The 20,851-nt window shown below is 41.8% G+C and overlaps 1 protein-coding gene across 5 annotated transcripts in view; it reads right to left on the bottom strand.

Moving 5' to 3' along the window:
- The window catches only part of PHACTR2 (phosphatase and actin regulator 2), a 131,568-nt gene that overhangs the window by 34,767 nt on the left and 75,950 nt on the right, over positions 1-20,851 (bottom strand). For all 5 annotated transcript variants that reach the window (XM_033054506.2, XM_033054502.2, XM_033054505.2 and 2 more), the window contains exons 2-4: positions 11,060-11,227; positions 4,061-4,141; positions 1,124-1,282 (exon numbers count right to left, since the gene is read on the bottom strand). In XM_033054506.2, the coding sequence (XP_032910397.1) occupies positions 1,124-1,282; positions 4,061-4,141; positions 11,060-11,227 (408 nt within the window). The remainder of the gene's footprint in view (positions 1-1,123; positions 1,283-4,060; positions 4,142-11,059; positions 11,228-20,851) is intronic.

Here is a 20,851-nt window from a genome sequence, read left to right as displayed (position 1 = left end):
GATAGTTGTATTTAAACGTCATGACAAAGGCCAATCTTGTATTTCTGCCTTGTTGGGAGACAGGAAGTACTAGAAATCTCATAAGATTCTCTTTGGACATCTACCCACTTTTTGCATAGTCAAGTGATTTACGTAGCTCTGAGAAGAATTCAAATTTTTGTGTTAGCTGAACTGACCCTCTCAACCTCCAGAGGCTCATTCATCACTAGGTAGAGTTTAATAGAAGGCATTGGAAAGGCTGTTCTGTCCTGCCCTCATGGCTTCAGCCAGCCATTAAGGTCTTGATCTTTTGTGTCTTTGCTCTTTCTGCTAGAAAAATCCAATAAATGAAATAGTATTTAAGAACACTTTTTGACAGGGGAAAGAAGTGGTGCATTATTCAAGATGGTAGAGAAAGAAAATAAAAATTGGTTCAAATCCTGTGATTCCATACTAATCTTTATATTTCCTTTATGAGTCAAACTCAGGTAGATCTGAGTAAGGACAGCACAATTAAGATGGACCTTGGGATTGCTAAATATTTACCAGTATTTACTACAATTAATCTATAGAAAACCCTATAAAGTGCATTTTCCATAAATCGCCTGGTTTCTGCTTGCAGTAGTGACACAGCCCCTGGAATATTTGTGAAGAGCTGGACTGCAAGTGTTTAAGATTCCATGAAAACCAATTGGAATGAGTTACTGAAGTTATTTTCAAAATGATAGATGGTTTTAAAGTGACTTAAACACTTTTGAACATTCAACCCAGGAGACACTTCTACAATGATGCTGGCAAGGTGATGCAAATGAACTCAGTGTGGTCTTTCATAAGAGGAAAACCTGACACCAAAGCTTGGCCATGGCTACAAGGAAAGGCTTGCAGTGGATTTAGAAACTGAAACTCCCTGCACACATTGTTGTGTTTAGATCATGCTTCTCTTTATGACCTTACCATAATGCACAGGAAAAGGCATGCCTACCAGTGACAGAATACGGGTGTTTCACAAGTCTTACCTTCTCAGCAGGTTCTGTTGGCATCCTTGTGGCAGAATAGAACTCACAGCATGTACAGGTGCTAGTGGAAGAACACGTTAAAATTTAGAGTAGGCAAAAAACAATCTGTGAAGAATACGTTAATTTACCTTTCTGATCTTCATTTTTTCCTTCTGATGCTGATGCTTTCTCTGATAAAGTGCCATTATTTCCACTGGTTTTTATTATATTTTCTTCCTGTATGGTTTCTTCACCAATGGCTATGGTGTGTCCATTCGAAGTTTCAAAATTTACTGTTACATCACCATCTGAAATGAAAATTAAAAAGTTATTGCCTAGTTTAACTACTTAGCACCTACTTACAAAATACAGCATCCCTCTGCTTTCAAGCTTGTGTGAAGAAAAACAGAAAAACTTACTGAAATGTGAAACATCACGCTGTAGATCTGCTTGAGAAAGAAACTCTGTAAAGAAACTCTTTTAGGCTTTAATGTTCTTTGAGTGGACACCTCTGCAGTAGTAGGTTTGGAAGTCCATGCTGGTTTCCTTCTTCATGTCTGTTCATGAGCATCCTGTTCTCTCATCTTTGCATCTTGGTTACACAGCAAAGAAATGTGTGCATGGACCACAACAAAGCTGTAACATGCTCCAGCATGTTCCAAAAATGGACAACGGGTGGGCAGAGTTGCAGAACTACTGTGGTGCACTCCCAGCACGTAAATGAGCCAGGAATTCTGACAAAAGTTCTCAGAATGTATGTGCCCATTTACTTAATAAAAATATGTCACAAAGACATCATCCAGTCTTAAAGTGTTCCTGTATCACATATCATATCATAATTAAATTCTGAAGTCAAATTCTTTCTCAGCTCTGATGATACTTTACTCACCCAGACTAGGTCAGCTTGAGAGTTTTTTTGATTATTTTCCTATTTCTCTCCATATTGCTGATAACTGCTGCTCTTGCTGGCTTACAGCTTTCTGTGTTCCATGCACTTTAAAGCTGCTGCAGATTTTCTTCTCTGGTAATTTCTTTCTGCATAATTCTCTTGCTGTCAATCCAAAAAATAAGCAAACCTACATGGCATCTCTTCTGATTTCTCCCATTGATTCTTCTCTAACTGTGGCAATTCCACTTCTCTTCCTTGCTGTGTGTTGTCAGACCTGGATGTTTGGCACTTCCCTGGTTTTAACACAATTATGCAGCCTCTGTCCTACCACCTTGGGTACTCCCACTAAGGTAATTGTTTCAATATCTTCCACACACTAGCATCAACTTGATTTGTAAAAAATTAGTTCTGCCTTCCTAACTTTGTCTAATTTGTTAGAGCTGACACTTGCACTTACCTTAACTGCAACATTCAGTTTCTTCAGCTTCTCTCTTCCAGGGCTTCTTAAATTCACTTTCTTCTCTCCACCTCCACATATGACACTGCCACCTTTATTCTCGTCTTGCTTCTGAAACACCTCCTGCCTCCAAGTGGCACTTGCCACTTTCCACCTCATTATTCTTCACTCCATGTGAAACACTGTCACTTCTTCACATTTCTTACCTCTCACATTTCACGTCTCCATGTAATTTCCTCTTTTAGCTTTAATCCCCATAGTTATTCCTTCTATCTACCTTCACACCCCTCAACTGTCTTTCCTACCTCTCCATTTTTAGCACCTTCAAACCAACCCCATATTCTTTCAAAATGTCCTTAAAAATTACGATTTTCATCAAATATTAAGCACAATGTGACGAAGATAACACTGACCAGATTGATATGGGAGGAAGAAGATAAACTTGTTCGCATTTATATCCTTTTCCAACTTTGCTCAATCCCTGTAAGGAATCCAAAGTCCCTTTCCCTTTTAAGGATGGAAGAGGGAGTCAAGGACACTGATGACCAAAGTATTCATACTTTTATCACAAATTATAGTATTTATGTTCGGACTGTAACCAATCTGAGAAGTTGCCACATTTCATTAACTGTCCCAACTGTAAATAGAATTTACAGCCTTCAAAGGACAAGGTTACGCAGGTCCCCAGTAAAACACATGGCAAAACCCACAACAAATTCACAAATGGACAAACTGAGGTATGGAGAGTTTGTAAGTCTTGTTTTAAGACACTGACAGTGGCAGAGACAAGTGCAGAAGCCAGCTATGGAGAATGTCATAATCTGATAATTAGCCAAACTCTGTACGGACAAGTGATGTCACACATCAACAAACATGCCCTTTACTTCTAAGTATCTATGTGTATGATACAATCCATACACACTGATACTCCACTGATTTTTCAGATCACACAGAAAAACACAATTTCTAGGAGAAAATTATTTTTGGTAAACGTGGAGTTCTAAGAGTCCTTGATAAAATGACAAATGGTTTAACTTAAGCTACAGAAAATTATTTTACTCACTTGACTTTTATTTGATCTAGATTTATAAAAGATTAAAAATATTAGAGAGAATACCACTAGAAATATAATTGGATGTAGCATAGAGGTATCTACCTTGGCGTACTCATGCTTTTCAAAATGCAAATTCTGGCTAACATCAGTTACTAAACCTTAGAGCATTTTGAAACAACTGATTCTTGCCCACAGTTTTATGCTGGTGCCATTTGTGATTGTGGCCTGTGTGACAGCAGTGGGATCCATATGATCCCAGCACTGGTACTTTTTGATACCTGAAATGCATTATACTGATTTTTCTGGGTTCCTAATTTTTCAGTCAAAATTTCTCATTTTATACTCTAGTGGCTTTAGACAGCAGACCTTGACTCAAAAATAGTTTTATCACTAATTAGAAAAAACTCTGGCAAGCAATAAGCAGGAGCCACAGAAGTCACATTATTTACAGGGAGCATTAAAATACTTCAGGATATGACCAGAAGTCAGCTGGGCACCTATGGCAGAAGCAGTTGCAGAGCATAAATCCCTTGAGTTAACGTCAGTTGTCAGCTGGCCCAAATTACCTCTCACACTTCTCAGTTTGTCTCCTCATACCTATTTATACTACATGGAAACAATGCAACACTGGCTTTATCATAAATGTTTAGTTCTTAGTAGCTAAATTCTAGTTAATGCATTATCACCTTGCTCAGGCATTTCCTTCAGCACTCCCCTTCTTATCAGCTCCTCTCTGCTTTGTCTTGTCGAAATCTTCCTTTCCAACACTAAAGAAAAAGCACAGTTAAGAATAGATTTATTCTCATAATGCTGATGCTTGTGAAAAACATGTAGAGAACTATTTTTATTTCATAGAAAGAGAACTCTTGTTTCCTCTGATTTTGCAGGAGAAGTGGTCTGAGTTTGCATGGACAGTCTCTGAAAATATTGCCTGCAATTGCAGGCACAGAAAGTGGGGACTCATATGATCCAATATCTTCAGCTCAGCAAGTCTCCTTGAGGATTCTTTTATGGTCAATGGGAAAAGGTACTTTCAGTGTGAAGTTGAACTCATACTAGTGTAGGCATTTAGCATGTAAGAGTACCTTTTTTCCCACTGACTAGACTGAGTAGCTCAGCTGGAGATACCTCCATCTGCTTCCTACAGCTTTTGAATAGTGACACACAAATCCTGCTCAGAGCAAGAAACTCACAGGGTAGCCCTTGTGACATGCAAGCTGTTTAAAGTGAAAAAAAACCCAAAAAACCAAAACCAACAACAAAAAACAACCTTTACCAGAAGCCAAAAGTTGTGTTCTAAAAGGAAATGATATCTTAATCAAGTGATGCTGGCTAGCTTTCATTGAAAAAAAAAAAAAAAACAAAAAAAAAAACCAAAAACAAAAAACACCAGCATCCTGTTTTTAGGTTATAAAAGAAGCAGCATACACAAAAACCCCAAGACTGTGGCATGAAGCATTCTAATTATTATGTTTATTTCCCATGGGAAAAATGCTGAATAGTTTTATAGGGAAAAGCATTTACAGGTCTCAAAATAGAATAGCTCTACACTGCATCCCATCCCCAAACTGATGGAGTGGTCTGGGACATTATTGTAATGATCCATGGGACCCTGGTGCATAATGTCCCCAAAATGTGAGCATCACATTTTGCCTCCCCTGATAACAAAAGGTAGTCTTCTATCCTGATTCTGTTTGCATACAGACATCAAAATCCATGTGACGTTTGGACCTCAAACTGAGGGCATGTGGTGAAGCTTCAGCTGTTCTGGACTTGATCCTATTAATGCTATGGGACAGAGCTATTTGTCTCATCAAATAATCCAAACACCCTCTAGGGTCAGTCTAATTGCTGTATGCAGAGTGATAGCATCTCTTGCACTGTTTAATCTCACTTGTGCCAGCCCACTTGAGTGACTCAGCCATACAGTGGAGTGACAGGCTCCTGTGAAGGCACAGAGAAGGGCAGTTTGGCTCTTCTGAGAAAGCTGCCCTTCATGCATAGCAAAACACCTTTCCCAGCAGCTGACACAACCAGACTGGCTGACCTCAGGTGCCTGAAGGCATCACTGCTTACAGCTTCCCATTCCCCTTCTCCATCAGAGAAGGGGATGCTTGAACAGAATGACAGAATTTGGGTTTCAGTTAGAAGAAACCTTAAACCATCTCATTCCAACCCCTCTGCCATGGGCAGGGACACCTCCCACTAACCCAGGTTGCTTAAAGACCCATCCAACCTGGTCTTGAATGCCTACGGCAATGGGACATCCACAACAACTCTGGGGCACTGTTCAGCGCCTTATCACCCTCAAAGTAAAGAATTTCTTCCTAACATCTAATCTAAACCTGCCCTCTTCCAGTTTAAAGCCAGTCCTCCTTGTTCTATCATTACATGCTCTTGTAAAAAGTCCCTCAGACTCTGTGCTTCCTGAATTTACAGGACCAGCTTTATTTCTCACTCTGCAAAGTGCAGGTATTCAGCAACTCCTCAACATAGGATGCATTTCCCCATCAAAACAGCACCAACTCCTGGCAGAAGAGCTGGAAGGAGTAAACATTTTGACCAGTCCAGTTCCAGCTACTCATGCCTGTGAGATCAAGAGGTCACAAATGCAAGCATTACTGGCTCAAGAACAAGTAAGCTGCATTATGTCTGTGTCAATATACTCAGATACTTTGAGGGATCTGTCCATTAAAGGTCAAACCTCTGCAGCATTCAAGCCACATTTGACAGCGTGAAGGAGCCCATGAGTGTGGCTGTAGACTTTCAATACCAGCCAGCCTCCTCAGGGAGACTATGGTAGCTTAAATTCTGATCAAGTTAGGCTGCCTTGGGCCCCACACCTAAATTACTCACAAGCTCTCCCAGTTTCTCCCCTGTATTTGTTAAAGCATGGGCCTTGCAACTGTTTGTCACACATGGGCACAGGAGCACACCTTAGGTTTGCAAAGTTTTTCATGCAGGGAAGCAGTCCCACAAAGACTGCTTTACAAGAGATGGGGGGTCATGAAGACAGAGGACTACGTGGGCAGGTATGGATGGAGTGTCTTGGTCTTTCCAGAGGGCAGATGCATACACAAGCAGGGTGAAATAACCTCAACACAGCCCTGAAGGATGAACACCTTACGCATGCACTTTATACTTGTTTTTGTTGCTGACACTATAAATATTATTTTATTATTATTTCAGCATTACAAATATTATTTAATTCCCACTCTTTTTTTTCTTTCTGCTTCCTTTTTATATCTGTTTTCTTGGGGACAGTGAAATGAGATGATCTCTTACATATCTGTGGGACAATTCAATGCCACTTGTAAAAATAATGCCATCAAGCTTAGGAACATTGAATTAGACCTTCCCCCATCAATGTCTCTCTCTAGTTTTCAGGATGATATATTTTTTCAGTTCTACAACATTGAATTAACAGCTGCATTGAATTAATTATCATGGGAAATGCCAATTGTCATTAGAAGGCATGAACCCTTTACACTTCAACTAAAAAACCTCAAAGCATTTCATAAATTACACAGGTTTCATAACAAGCCTGAGACATAACTATCTCTATTTCACACATTAGAAAATTTGTGAACAGATAAGAAGCTTAAGTCCCAGTCCTCCATCTTCTAAAATACTAGCCATGATTGGTGTTTTTATTTAAACTGATTAAGCTCAATTAATTCAGCTTGAAAAGATAATTTATTTTAAACATTATTTGGCTTATGGAAAGAACATTAAAAAAATCAAGCTAGTGTTCACTAGTAGTATCATAATTTTAATTCCTACAAAGCAAAAACGCAGAATCTTAATTTGAATCAAAGTAGCAAAATACATCCCCTTGTGTAAGAGGAAGGAGTGGCCTGTCAACTTAGGAACTTTTACTGGGTGCTATTTAGTCAGTGTGGACTCATCATAATAATTTATGTTTCATTACAGACTTTAGATTATGCAATATACTTCACACTTACACAGTCAAGTATTTTGTACCATCCTATTGCCCAGCACCATCATTCAAACATTTCCTGACTTCTGAATGCTTGACTGTGTAACTCTATCATTTTAGGAAAGCCTAGTGAAACATAACAATAGTCAAAAGTAATTAGCTCAGCAGACTTGTCTGAGACTCTTAAAACTCTGTGCAATTAGGCTGAGTGACCAGCTGATGCTATCAGTATAAATCTTTTCTGCTATACGTGTATATATATCTCAACGCGTCTGTCATATATATGATATGTAGATATATGTATGTATATATAAAGGTGTGAATATATATATAAAATTTCAACATGAACACCAATATAATGTTTACAACTTTAAGCAATAATAAAATGGAAAGAACAATTTCTCCATCCGTGTGCATGTATGTATTGAGATTGATTACAAAGAGGTCAGTCCTGGCTGTGAGGGTAACTGGTTATAAGTCCTTGCCTACTGAAGAAGGCAGAGGTGAGGCAGGCAGGCAGTCTCCAGACTCATGCTCCAGAAGAATCAGAAAATCCCTGGTTAAAATCCTTCCCCTGTTGCACTCAGAAGCAGAGCTTGCCCTGATTTCAGGTGTAACCATCAGAAAGGATCTAAATTTATTGTACTGTATGCAACCCTCATTTACTCCAGTAAATCTTACTCCCCTTCATAAATATTTACTTTTTTGACCAATACAAATAATAGCAGCACTAATAATGGGAACAGTTTACTTCAAAAAGCAGCTTCTCTCTCTCCCCTTCCTCATCCCATCAAAAAAGACTGCTTAGTGATGGCCAGCAGCTGCAAACCTCAGACAGTCTTAAGACCCATTCTTTGACTCAGAGTGCTGGGAGATTCTGGACATTCTCCAGTATTTAGTTTTGTTCTTCTAAGAGAAGCTTGAGAGAATTCTGATTATTAATTTTTCTCTGGCCTAGTAAGAGCTAAAATTGCCTTCTGATCCCTCTCTGTATATACTTTTGCAGTGAAGCTTTGAAGTGATATCTACTTTGTGCCAAGACACAAACTTCTGCCTTTTCCTTCACAGCAAAACATTGCAAAGCAGAGAAACCCTTGGGATGATGGCATTTTATGTTTGTTTTTCCTAGATTTTGAAAGCCCTCTAGGCAAAAAGCATACAGCCAGTGCCCAGAGAATAGATTTTCTGAGATAGAGCATGGAAAATACGTTGCTAAAGGGAAAAATTCCAATCATCATTCCCACACTGGCACAGATATTAACATCTTACATCTAAACATCCCTCCTTTTTTGATGTTTTGTGGTATTTGCTGTTTATGAACATCTTCCAGTTGCTCCTAAGACAAAAAGTGCTCCATGGTACATGTCCTGGCAAGGCCGTAGCAAGAACCTCTTTCAAAAAACCTACTGAAAACCCAGAGAAAGTAGTGAGAGCTCCTTCCAACAGTCCACATTGTGTCTTAGAAGAAACCCTTTCTTCAGCTGCATGTGGATTTACCACTCCAAAGCCCTGTTGAGAGAACTGACAAAACCCGAGGATCATCATGCTCTCTCCCATGGTCCTGGGCCAGGAAATGGCTTCCTGCATCTAAGAGGCAGGGACACACACAGCCCCCACCTTGGTAATGTAAATACACCTCTGATGCAGTAGTCTGAGGAAGAGGATATCCTGTAGGATTTTTATTTTGAATGGATGTCTTCCCATTTCCTTCTTGAGTTAGATAAGCAAGTTTCTTCTGCCATGTCACTACGCAAGCAACAAGGGGCAACTTGCCACGTAAATGCATCTTCCCAGTCTCCATTGGTCCTGGGTCTATTTCCTCAAGAAATACAGGGAATGCTATTTTTATTCATCCCTGAAATTACCATCTAAGGCAGGATGAATGCAATTCAAACTGCTTCTCAATTCAAGATCCAAGCCCCACATGAAGCACATACACAAACAAAAGTGATCTCATGCACAGTTTAAAAGCAAATTGGTGTCTTGAGGGACCCACAACATCATGAACAAGACCAGCAAATTAAATAGAAGTGAATATCTAAGGAGGCGCTTTTGAAAATGTTGACCTGAATTTCTTTGTACTTTGTTTCCTGCTTTTGTAAAAAAGATACAAACACATGTTTTGCCTTGGTATTATAAGAATCGATGCGTCATGCTTGCAAGATTGGATTCAGACCTCGGAAGAAAGACAATACAATGTAAGAAATACTATCTTGAACATGAACTTACCAGATATTACTTTTTTTAAAAATAATAATTGAAAAATGATACATGCATTATTATTTAATGGCATAACAATTTAACACGTGCTAATAGGTTGTGGAAGTTTAGGGAATCTCTGTATACACAGCTTATGAATGGTCATTACTCTGAAGAACTCATTGCATATAAAATCACGTACCTGTCCAGGAGAAGCCGCAGAACATTCAGGAGTCATTAACTAGAAACAACTTTGTTTTAACAATATGATAAAAGTACTGGGAAAGCTGAAGGAAAGGGGAAGTGATGAAGGAGATATCAGACTGAGGGGATTTAATTTTTTTTTTTTACTGCGGTAGTAGAAGAAAGGAGTATGTGGGAAAATGAAAAAAATCAAAGGGAAAAAGGAGAGAAAGAAGGATTTGAAGATGTCAGAAATCTGTTCAAAACTTCAGCTGGCATCTGGAGTGATGAAGACACCAGAGAAAATGGCTTCTTTTTCCTTTTTGTGTAAATAAAGTTTGTTTTAGAAGTTTCACTGTCAAACCACAGAGCTCATTGCTCTAACTGTCAGGGGTTGGTATGGGTTTAAAACGCCAAGCAGTGTAGTTCTAAGAGTTCAGGGGAGCCTACTGAAAACACATTGGGAGACTAATGTTGGTTTTATTGCCTACACCCTTGGAAGACAGACAGGGGGCTTGCACTGTGGCAATGAATCTAAAGAGCTCACAGAAGCTCACTGGACTCTAATTAGACTCCAGTTTAGGAAACCACAACCACGACTGTTTGAATCCCAAACCAGAAGTTTGGGATTTTTGTAGAGAAAGTTTGGCTAGAGCAGTGACACAAAGACACACACACATATATGCAAGGTGGCATTCAGTTTTCTAAACATGGATGTCTACAGCCACTTCAGATGCCCCAGGGTTTTGGAGTTATCTGCCCAGAGATGACAAATATAATAACAAACCTTCTGGGAGAGCAGCCAGGATGCCCTAGAGCATCCCAGGTGGCCCCAAACAACTATGTTTGGCTAACTAAATCCCAGCCTTCAACAACCCTCTTTTTCAGACAGAATATAATTTCATCACAGCATTTGATTTCAGACCATCCTTTCAGTCTTGTCAGTGGGGATGTGAAGGGGCAGAGCAGCCTCTGTGAAGGCAGGGGCTGCAGAGCTGATCCTCATTCTGCTGGGCATGGCTACAACTGCTTCTCCCCCGTACTTCTGTCCCCATGAAGGCAAGGTTTGTTTAATAATTCAAGTTATGACTACCAGGAGGACAGAGATTTTCCTATATATCTGAGGATAATAATCAAATCAATTGTAAACAAATCAGCTGTGTATTTTAGGTGATAGGTTCAAGACAGAAGCTGAAAAAGGCTCAGTTTTTTCTTGCCAAGGATCAAACCATTTTTCTGTATGTCAAATCCTGTGCCTAAATTATCCCTGCCATCTAAGAAGTTCAAAAAGCTTTTCAAATATTACCCTGCAAAACCATCACACGGTTTTCTACTATTTATCATCAAAGGGCCACAGGCATACCTGCTGATGTTTCTCTGAATTTATCACTTGTCTTCTTCTTCCGCCATTTCCAAGGTTTAAAGATTTTGCCAATGTTGGAGAGTTTGCCCTTCCTCTTGAAGGGAGGAGTTTGGGATCCTGGGGCTGGTCCATCTGAGTTAGCAATTGAAGCCTTGTCCAAACCATCAACTGTATAAAGAAAAGAAATAAAAATAACTGAAGGATGGAAAACAAAATAGTACCCAACAGCTGAACTCCTCCACTACCAGATTGCAACAGGCTGTGTAAGCATCAACATGGATTTTTTCCTGTTCCAGAAGGCAGCCCTGGGCTTCATTGCTTCTCAGCACCTCAACTGCAGCTTTCAGAACTTGCTTCTCTTTCTTGATGGTCATCTGGCGTATTCGCACAGTCCAATGGTTTTCTATATGTGACTTTTTCCCAATCCTTAGTAAAGCTGAATAACTAGCTATCATCACACAGAAAACAAAACCCCTGAAATGTGAAAACATAAACTGTTTCTTTTGGGTAAAATAATCCTTTCTTAAACAAACTCTAAAGATAACTGTTCTGGCAGTGGAATGGGAACAAGTCTGTTTGATATCCCTGGTAATCAGTCCTTCCCAGCCATGAGTCAGGCTTCTCATTAACAAAGCCTATTTAACAATAAGCTTTTGAACTGGAGCCAAAACTTAAGAAGGATTTCTTTACTGCAAAAACATATTGAATGGTATGAAAGCCAATAGTTAGCATCAGTGGCCAAACTTTGAGTTTTGTGAACCAAATCAAGACTCATCCCACAACATGCTGTAGCATACACTTAAACTATCCTGAAAAATCTACTATTATTTATTTCTCTTTAAGAATTAAGGTTTCTTAAAGCCTTCCATTTGTAGTCCTGCAAACATTTCCAATGTGGATTTTATTCCTATGAGCAATGAAGTAACTGCCACTACTTAGAGACAAAATTAATCATGGCCTTAACTGTTTGTGGCATATAGGCTCTGTAATTGCTTTCATTCATCTAAACATTCTAATTAGAACCAATTCGGAAGAGAGTTGATGCCACTCTGAACAGTAGCAATGATAATCATAGATCATTAAATCAGAAATCTATTCAAAGAAAGAAATATCAATGTCCCCATTTTACAGATGGAAAATATGAGGCATAGAAATGTTAAGTGCTTAATTTTATGTTTGCCAAATAGCTTCCTGAATCCTGGTCCTGTGTCCTAGCTGCTAAAAAGATACATATTCAGCCACATAACATCATGGTGCAATCTTATTATTCTGTTTCTCATACAAATGACATTTAATGAATCCTATATTTGTCCTAGGCTTTAGATTGATCCAGGATGCTAAAAAAAACCAACTTATTTGTGAGAGAGTTGATGTAATGCAAACAGAGTCCAAGAGACTTTATTTCCAATGTTTTGAAATAAATTACTGGGAAGAAAGATTCATTTTATAACTTCATTGAAGTCTATGAAGTTAAAACTAGTGATAAACTTCCTCACCTCTGTGCTCTGGAGAACAAGGAAAACCTTAGAGAGATTTAAAATGAGACTGCCTTAGAATGAATCAGCTACCCCTCAACACACCCTGAGAAGCCAGGTGGCAGGGTGAGATCACCAAAGATCACCAAAGGCAGTGAGCAGTTCTGCAGAAAGGCAGAGGGCAGCACAAGGAGCCCTGCAGGGGTGCCTTGCCTCAAATTAGGGATTGCACTTTTATCTGGGCTTACAGGCATTGCCTGTGGAGTGCAGTCCCCTATGGAATATAGAAGCCTCAGCTGGAAACTGTAGATCTAAGGGAGAATTACAGTTATTTGAAGGGCATGTACAAAGACAAGAGAGCAAAATTTATCTTTGCAATTCCAGTTGACGTAAGAAGGGATGAGGGCCACAGTTTGCAGCCAGGAAAAGCCAGGTAAGAGGTAAGGAAAACACCACCAGGAATTGGGCAGTGCAGCACTGGAACAGGCCCTGGGAGGATCTGAAGGCTCAGCCAAGCAAACCTCCAAAGCTCCTTCTGGGGCTGACCTCACCTACTGTCAGGACAGTCCTGCTCCAAGTAACCCCCGAGTCCCTCCCAGTCAAGATTCCTGTGGTGCCAAGGGATGCAGAAAAACGCGGTTTTTCTGCGAAATCAACACGAGTAAATCCAAATACTCAGAAGTGAAGTTGTGAAAAAAAGAGACCATAACCTATAGGCTGTAGGGTTCTGTCCCTGGACAGGAGCCAGGCACTATCTCACTGGCAGAAGCACTGAGATTATCAGCTCAGTGGAGTGAGAGGCTACCCACCCTTGAGGCACCAGGACAAAACCTGCGCTCTTCTCTCCAGTGGCTCAGAAAGGATGGGCTACTAGGGTGAAGAGCCTGGTGAAAGGCAGGAGAGTCTTACTAGAACACTGATCTTTTCAAATCCTCCTGAATCATGGAGTACAGCCTATTGCAGGAGACCACTGTCACAAAAACCTCATCTAGATTTTTTTCTCCCTGTGCCTACCAGCAGAAATGGAGGAGGATTAGGACTCCAATAGCTCCCCACAGAGAAATACAGATCTGCATAGGTCTCTGTTCTGTCCTCCGCTGAAAATTGATAACTCCAAAACAATGATATTCAGCCTAGCTACAGAAATCTGTCTGCTTCAAACAGTAAATATATGAAATTCATGGACAATAATTCTGTTCAGGAAGATGGAAACTTTTGAAAACAGATGCCAACATTAATTCCTTCTGACAATAAAAGGCAAGGAGTTGATTTATCTAGTGAGTTCAACGAGTGGTCAAAATTGGGAATTTATTAATCTATGGACCTTGTACCAATTCCCTCATTTGAAATATGTACAGTAATTTCATGACTATAAGGCGCACCTTTTTGACTAAAATTTTCCCCCAAATCCAGAAGTGCACCTTATAGTCCGGTGCGCCTTATCTGATTGACAAAGTTCAGAAATTTGCCTGCCCAGAAGTGAGAGCTGTGAGCTGTGGGGGAAGCTGGCAGGGCCATGGCTGCCAGGTGGAGGCGGGGTGGAGTGGTGGCGGGCACGCCCCGGCCCCATGGAAGGGGCACAGAGGGGCGGCGGCCACAGCCCGGGCCCGGAGAGACGGCACAGAGCAGGCCCAGTACAGGCAGGCCCGGGGGCCAATGGCTGCCGGGTTGAGGCGGGGCCTCGGCCAGAAACTGCGTGGGGGGGGCTGGGGGCGGAGCCTCGCTGCAAAAAAAAAGTGCGCCTTATAGTCCGGTGCGCCTTATCTGATCTACAAAGTTGCGAATTTTGCCGACTCCCCAGGGGCGTGCCTTATAGTCCGGTGCACCTTATGGACATGAAATTACTGTATTTGAAAATAAGGAATAACCATAGCCAGCTATTACAGACTAACTTCAGAAATAATCTAAGCTAAGGTAATATGTCTAGAAAAAAAAACTTATTTATATTCAAAAACACATATATTATGTGTATACATATATATTCACATGCTAGTACATTTTGAAAAAAACCCCACAATTTCAGCAATGACATTATAGAGCATTTATGGAAATATTTTTACCAAAGTTATTACTCCTCTTGTTTGAAACATCCACAGGATGTTATCAGTTAGCATTATCAATTGATGCTTCAGATGCACACTATTTGCTTTACAGCTCATGTACTACAGAAGAATAAAGCAGTGCATTTTTCACCTCAGAGAACTTATCTACCTTCTATTATTCATTATAAACATTATATATATTCACTGAGGGGAAAAGAAACATTTTAGCTTTCCAAGGTTTAGAGGAGCTTGCTGACTCTTTTGTTTGTATATAATGTCTTGAAATGACGCATTCTTCCCACCATCTTCAAAAAGACATTCTGTATTTTTTACTTCTGTATATTTTTTCTCTTGGCACTGAAAATGAAAAGCCAGCAGAAGAATCTAACCTGCACTCCCCTCACCAGCACCTTTCTACACAAGCAAGCTAATCCAATCCTGCTGGAGTACTGGTATATATTTAAGGGATTCTTTGTCACATCAGGGCTGTTAAGCTGGTACCAGCAGAATGTCAAGTTCTCTTCTTCCCCCACGGTGCTGCACCTTTCATGCTGCAACCCCTTCTCTCACCCACATCAACCAAGGCTCACCCACCTGCACAGCAACTCTGCTTTGGATTTTTGTCATAGAGCAAGGTTAAGAATGGCAAGACAAAAGAAAACTCCTCCTGCTATTGCTGGACAACATAACCAAGAGGGAAAAAGGCACAGAATCAAGTGCCCCACTGATATTAAGGCACTAAGGTAGCACTGGTGCCTAATACTTTCACTAGCAATAGTTCTCTTGCAGTATTGCCATGGTATCACATCACCTTAAAGTACGTGAGGAAAACCTATTCATCCTGTTAGAATACAGGTGACTCAGGGTATTGCCACATCTAACCAGGAATGAATTGAGAAATGCAGCAGAAGATGCCTTGGCCCAGATTCAGTTATCTTACAAGTGGAATTGGATACAATTTCTGTGCTTATTAACTACCAGTTAGCTAGTACAGCTGTTTTTTTCTCTTCCTCTCACTACTTCCTCCTGTCTGGCAGGAATGTGCTGCAAAAGTCATCTTGGTTTATTGAGAGCTCAAAACCTCTTCTGACAACAATATGATTTTCTGTACTGCCTTGCCAGAGGGCACAGAGTTGGAAATCACAGTTTTTATGCTAGTAAAATGAACATTTTTTTGCAGATGCCTATTATCCCTAATTAGCAATAAGTCATCAACTTGCTACAGAGTATAAGCTGCCTATTCCATGAGCTTACTGGCAAACTTCAAGACACTGCATGACAAAAGGTTTGACATAGTCATTAAAAATCAGAAGTCATTCTGGCACTATAAATGTCATTTTCAGTAAGTATCTCAAATTATTTTTCCTGACCCACACCAGATGGAAATTTTTTTTTTTTTTCTTTCTCACATTTTTTGTTTTGTGGCCGTTTTTGTTTTGTTTTTTGTTGTTGTTTAGTTTTTTTAATCTGCTTGGAAGAAAAAAAAATATAACTAATCCAAGGTGGATAAACTGGTAAATGAGAGAGATATAATCTACCTCCAGGCAGTACAATGAATTGGCATCTGCATGCCTTTGCCTTGCCATACATCTGGAGTTTAACTTTAGAGAAAGTCTGTCATGAGCTAATTGACTTGATTGTGTTTCAATTAAATGGAAGGAAAAAGCTGAAGTTCAAATGTGGGCGGCAGAGTGGTAGTTTCCATATGGAACTGCCAATATTGCCAAATGTTAATTGGACCTCCTGCTAGCAATGAGCTAAACAGGTTGGGTAGTGGCTACTCCATAGAGATGCTAGCTGCTGCCCTGGAAGAGCCAGAGGGAATTCTCCTAGGATAACCACAGCAAGGATGGAGATGATGGCCTGAATACCCTCAGGTTTCTACAAGGCTACACACACAAATGCCTTTGGAGTTGTCAGCCAAAGTCCAGAAAGGGCTTCAAGTCCCAACACTGCAACTCCCACTGCTTCCACAAACAAAATGTTAAGTTGCTGCAGAAAGTCAAACACAGCAGGAATGGAAAATTCAGCTCAAAAGACCACATTCTGTTCTGCCTGTAATGAGCCCCTACCTACGCTCTGCAAAAAGCACAGGTATTGCTGCCCAAGTACTTCAAAGGAAAAGAGGGAAGCCTGTGCTTCCCTGAAAGTCATAGCATGGATGCTCAGGACTCCACGATTCAAAGAGCCGTGTGGCTCAGAGGGATGCTCAGGCACACTGCTCTCTTCTGCAGCGTGCAGAGAAGGAGTAGGACCAGTGTTCCAAACAATGATGTATTTATTCTAGTTCTCACTTTCTTAGCTGTACATCTGAGACTAACTGGCTGAAGGCCTGGAAAAGCTTATTTAGCTATCTGTCTCTAAGGTAGAACACCCTAGTCCTACAAGACACTGGTCCCCAGCAAGCAAGCAAGGGACCTGACCTGGGCTTCCAACTAATTACACAAAAAATAGGACATAAAACAGGCTTAACTTTAGGGCTTGACATGTGCTTGCTGCACCACTGGGATAAAGTGCAAAAAATGTTGTTGTTTTTTTTTTTCCTTGTCACAATAACCACCTCAAGTGCTGTTCATTGATTTGTCAGGTTACAGGCTATCATTACCACAAATTGTCTCTTGCTAGTGCATCCCAAATGCAAATAACATACTTGTAACATCCACCTTCAGTGTTACTTCACAATATAGTTTTCACTCTCATGGGGTTAATTCTACAGAAAAAAAAAAAAAGGCAAAGTTATGATTGGAGGACACTCTGCAGAGACACAAATACCAAAGAGAACACAACCAGTCTGGGCTACCCAGCCTCACTAAATTATATTTCCCATGCAGGAACCTCATGGTTCAGAGTTCATCTGCTCTACCTACAGTGGCATCTGAGCTGAGCTGGGTGCACATTGAGCACTGCAGTCAGACCTCTGCAATCACACCATTTCTCTTCTCAACTGGTTCTTACGTCAAAACACATCAGGGATTCTCTTAAGGTCTGAAAAAAAATAAAGATCTGACCTATGCTTGCAATATGCCCACAAACACATGTTTGTAAATTAATTACAGTAATTTCATGATTATAAGCCGCACGTCTGGGTGTCGCCAACTGTCTTGGGTTACAATACAGAGTGTGATAAAAGGTAATCCATTCTATCACCATCTGTTGAGGGTGGGGGCAGTGATCCTTATCTCAACGGCAGATAATCTGCTAATGGGCCATCCATTGAAACCAGGCTGGGCATTGTTCTTTATCTTTTCACAACCCATCCTTCCTCCAGCGAGTCATTTTCTGCTAATGGCCCATTGAGTCCCACTGTGTGACTGATAAAATTACTGCATCCCATTGGAAGTGGCTCCAGCCAGGGGGAAGAGCCCAACATTTCTTACCAAGATAAAAACAGAGGTTTTGGGACACTAAGGGAGCCCCTTTCTCCACCGGACTCCAAAGGAAAACCGGATTTCTGCACATCACCACTGGACCTCCGGAGGGAAACTGCACCTTCTGCAGGAGCACTGCTCCAACTGAACCACATCTGTCACTGCAGGAGGATGCAGCCACCATTTAATGGGACTGCTACCAACATCCTGCCTGACGGGGTGTCAGGTTGTACTCTGACTTTGTCAGGGTTTGGAGTTTGTTTCTTTGTAGTACTGTATTTCTATTTTAATTTCCCTAGAAAAGAACTGTTATTCCTAATTCCCATATCTTTGCCTGAAAGCCCCTTGATTTCAAAATTATAATAATTTGGAGAGAGGGGTTTTACATTCTTCATTTTAAAGATAAGTTCCTGCATTTCTCAGCAGACACCTGTCCTCCAAACTAAAACATCAACTTTTTGTTCTTTGTCTGTATATAAGCCGCACCTGATTACAAGCCGCACTTCCGGGTTTGGACCAAAATTTTAATCAAAATGGTGTGGCTTATAACCGTGAAATTACTGTATTTACATTTTGGCAATATGCAGACCTTATTGGAACAGCTACACTACTTCTTCCTCTTCTTCAATAAAATTTTTAACTTCCACTCTTCCAGCTTCCTGAAGAAGGAACAAGCAAATGCTCAGCCATTCTGTCATACAGGTTTGAAAGAAATCCGGCTGAAAATCTTCTTGCAATCTCCTCTCTCTCCCTGGCTGGCTTTAACCAGAAGAAAAGGGATCATAGGTTCAATGCAGGCTGCTTATTCTTCTTTTCCTCAACCATAATCTTGAGAAAAAAAATCAGCAAATGTAAAGTTTCCAGATAGTTACATTTTCCAGATATATGAAACATCATATCAAAGGTCAAAGCAACTCCTCCAGAAAAACAAGAGGAAAAAAAAATCCAGGCACAATAACAGAGATGTGGGAGGACAAAAAAAACCAACAAAAAGCAGTGTACAGTAAATTCACGAATACAAGCCGCACTGACTATAAGCCGCATCTCTGGGTGTTGGCAAATATTTCGGTTTTTGTCCATAGATAAGCTGCACACGAATATAAGCCGCTCTGTCGTTCGCAGCGAGGACCCGCGTGCAATTAGTAACAGAACCGCGGGAGGGCGGGGTTTACTGGCTGAGCTAAGGCTGTGCAGGCTCGGCCCGCTAGGGGCCGCTGACGGGGCCAGGTGCTCCAGCCCGGTGCTGCAGCTCGGGGCCGGCCGCCGCTGCCACCGGGCTCGGTCACCCCGGGTCGGCGCTGCCCCGCGGTGGCAGGCAGGGACGGAGCTTCCCCTGCTCCTACGGCAGTGGCGGCGGGCGGGGACGGAGCTTTCCCGCGCCCGTGGCGCCGGCGGCGGGCAGGGACGGAGTTTCCCCGCTCCTGCCGCGGCGGCGGCGGGCAGGGACAAAGCACCCCGTCGGCTCCCCGAGCCGCGGCAATGGCTGCGCGGGGCTCCCGTCGGCTCCCCGGGCCACAGCAATGGCGGCGCGCGCTTCCCCCCCCCTCCCCGGGCCGCAGCAATGGCAGCGCGGGCTTCCCCCCCCCCCTCCCTGGGCCGCGGTAGGGGCGGCCCGGGTCCCCCCTCTCCTCCCCGGGCTGCGGCAATGGCGGCGCCGGGCCCCCCCCCGTCTCTCCCCTGGGCTGTGGCAGAGGAGGAAAGGGAGCTCTCCCGCCTCTCTCCCCGCCCCCCGTGCTGCCTACAGGGAGCCAGGCTCCACCCGTGGTGCAACAAAGTAGCGATTTGTAACAATCGCAAAATGCCGACTTTGCAGTTGCTCGGCTCAGCACTCTGGCAGGCACTTCTGAGGTTGTATTAGCCGCTCCTGATTATTAGCCGCATTTCCGGTTTAGGAGCAAAATCTTAGTCAAATTGGTGCGGCTTGTATTCGTGAAATTACTGTACATACAAGAGCAACCAAACTACTTAGAGCAACTGAGTTGCTAACTGAAAATTAATGCTTCTTGTGTCTGAATATTAAGGCATAAATCTCCTTGGAGTACAATAGTATATATTTCTATTTATAGTTTAAATATTTTGGGGATGATTTTGTAATTTCACCTAAAAGCAAGCTGCATGTACTTATCTTATTAAATTCTGTATCGATATTTTAAAACATCACATCAGAAAACCAGAACCGCAAAATTGGAAATACTTCTTTACTGACTTTTCTTGGCATAGCCTTAATATGAGGGAGAAAAATAACAGTAATAAATTTACAATGAGCCTTTTTATCTGCAGGAAAGTGGTAAATCTCCCCAGCAGATATTGGCTAGAAGTGTGAAAATAAACTGAAGCATCTGTGCCCCCTCTCCTGTGGTGATAAAGAGGGATGAAAAAAAACTACCTTTGCAGTAGTTAATAGCTGTGTTATACTGATGCTGAAATAAAACTGGGTGAGAAGAGTCACAGGGAAGCCTTTGGCCCTTGTTTCTCCATCCCCAGCTAGCAGCAATTCACCCTCCATCTGCCCCAAACATGCCAGGAGCCCCTGCATGGCTGGCTTTGGCAGCAGCAGCACCTGCTGAGGCAAGGGAAGGCAGGGGAGGATGCCCCGTGCCAGCTGACTGACAGGAAAGATGGGGCTGTAGGTATGCCACACCCTCAGGTGGCTCTAGCCACTGTCCACTCTGAGCCAAAAACCTAGCAAAACAGCAAATGCATGGCCAGAGTTACTCTGGGCTGTCTATAGCTCCATTCCTCTCCATCCCTAAGCAAGCTTGAGGCTGTCACGGGTCTCAGCTGGCCAGCTCCTCTGGAGGTGTACATCGTTCCAAAGGGGATGCTGTAGGATGTTAGGAGATTATTCTGCTAACTCACCTACTCTGCATCACTGGCTAAAGGACTCAGTTGCCGATCCCTCTCTGA

The sequence above is a fragment of the Catharus ustulatus genome, chromosome 3 (assembly GCF_009819885.2).
Source record: "Catharus ustulatus isolate bCatUst1 chromosome 3, bCatUst1.pri.v2, whole genome shotgun sequence".
NCBI classification, from domain to species: domain Eukaryota; kingdom Metazoa; phylum Chordata; class Aves; order Passeriformes; family Turdidae; genus Catharus; species Catharus ustulatus.
This window is presented reverse-complemented; position numbering and strand designations above follow the sequence as displayed.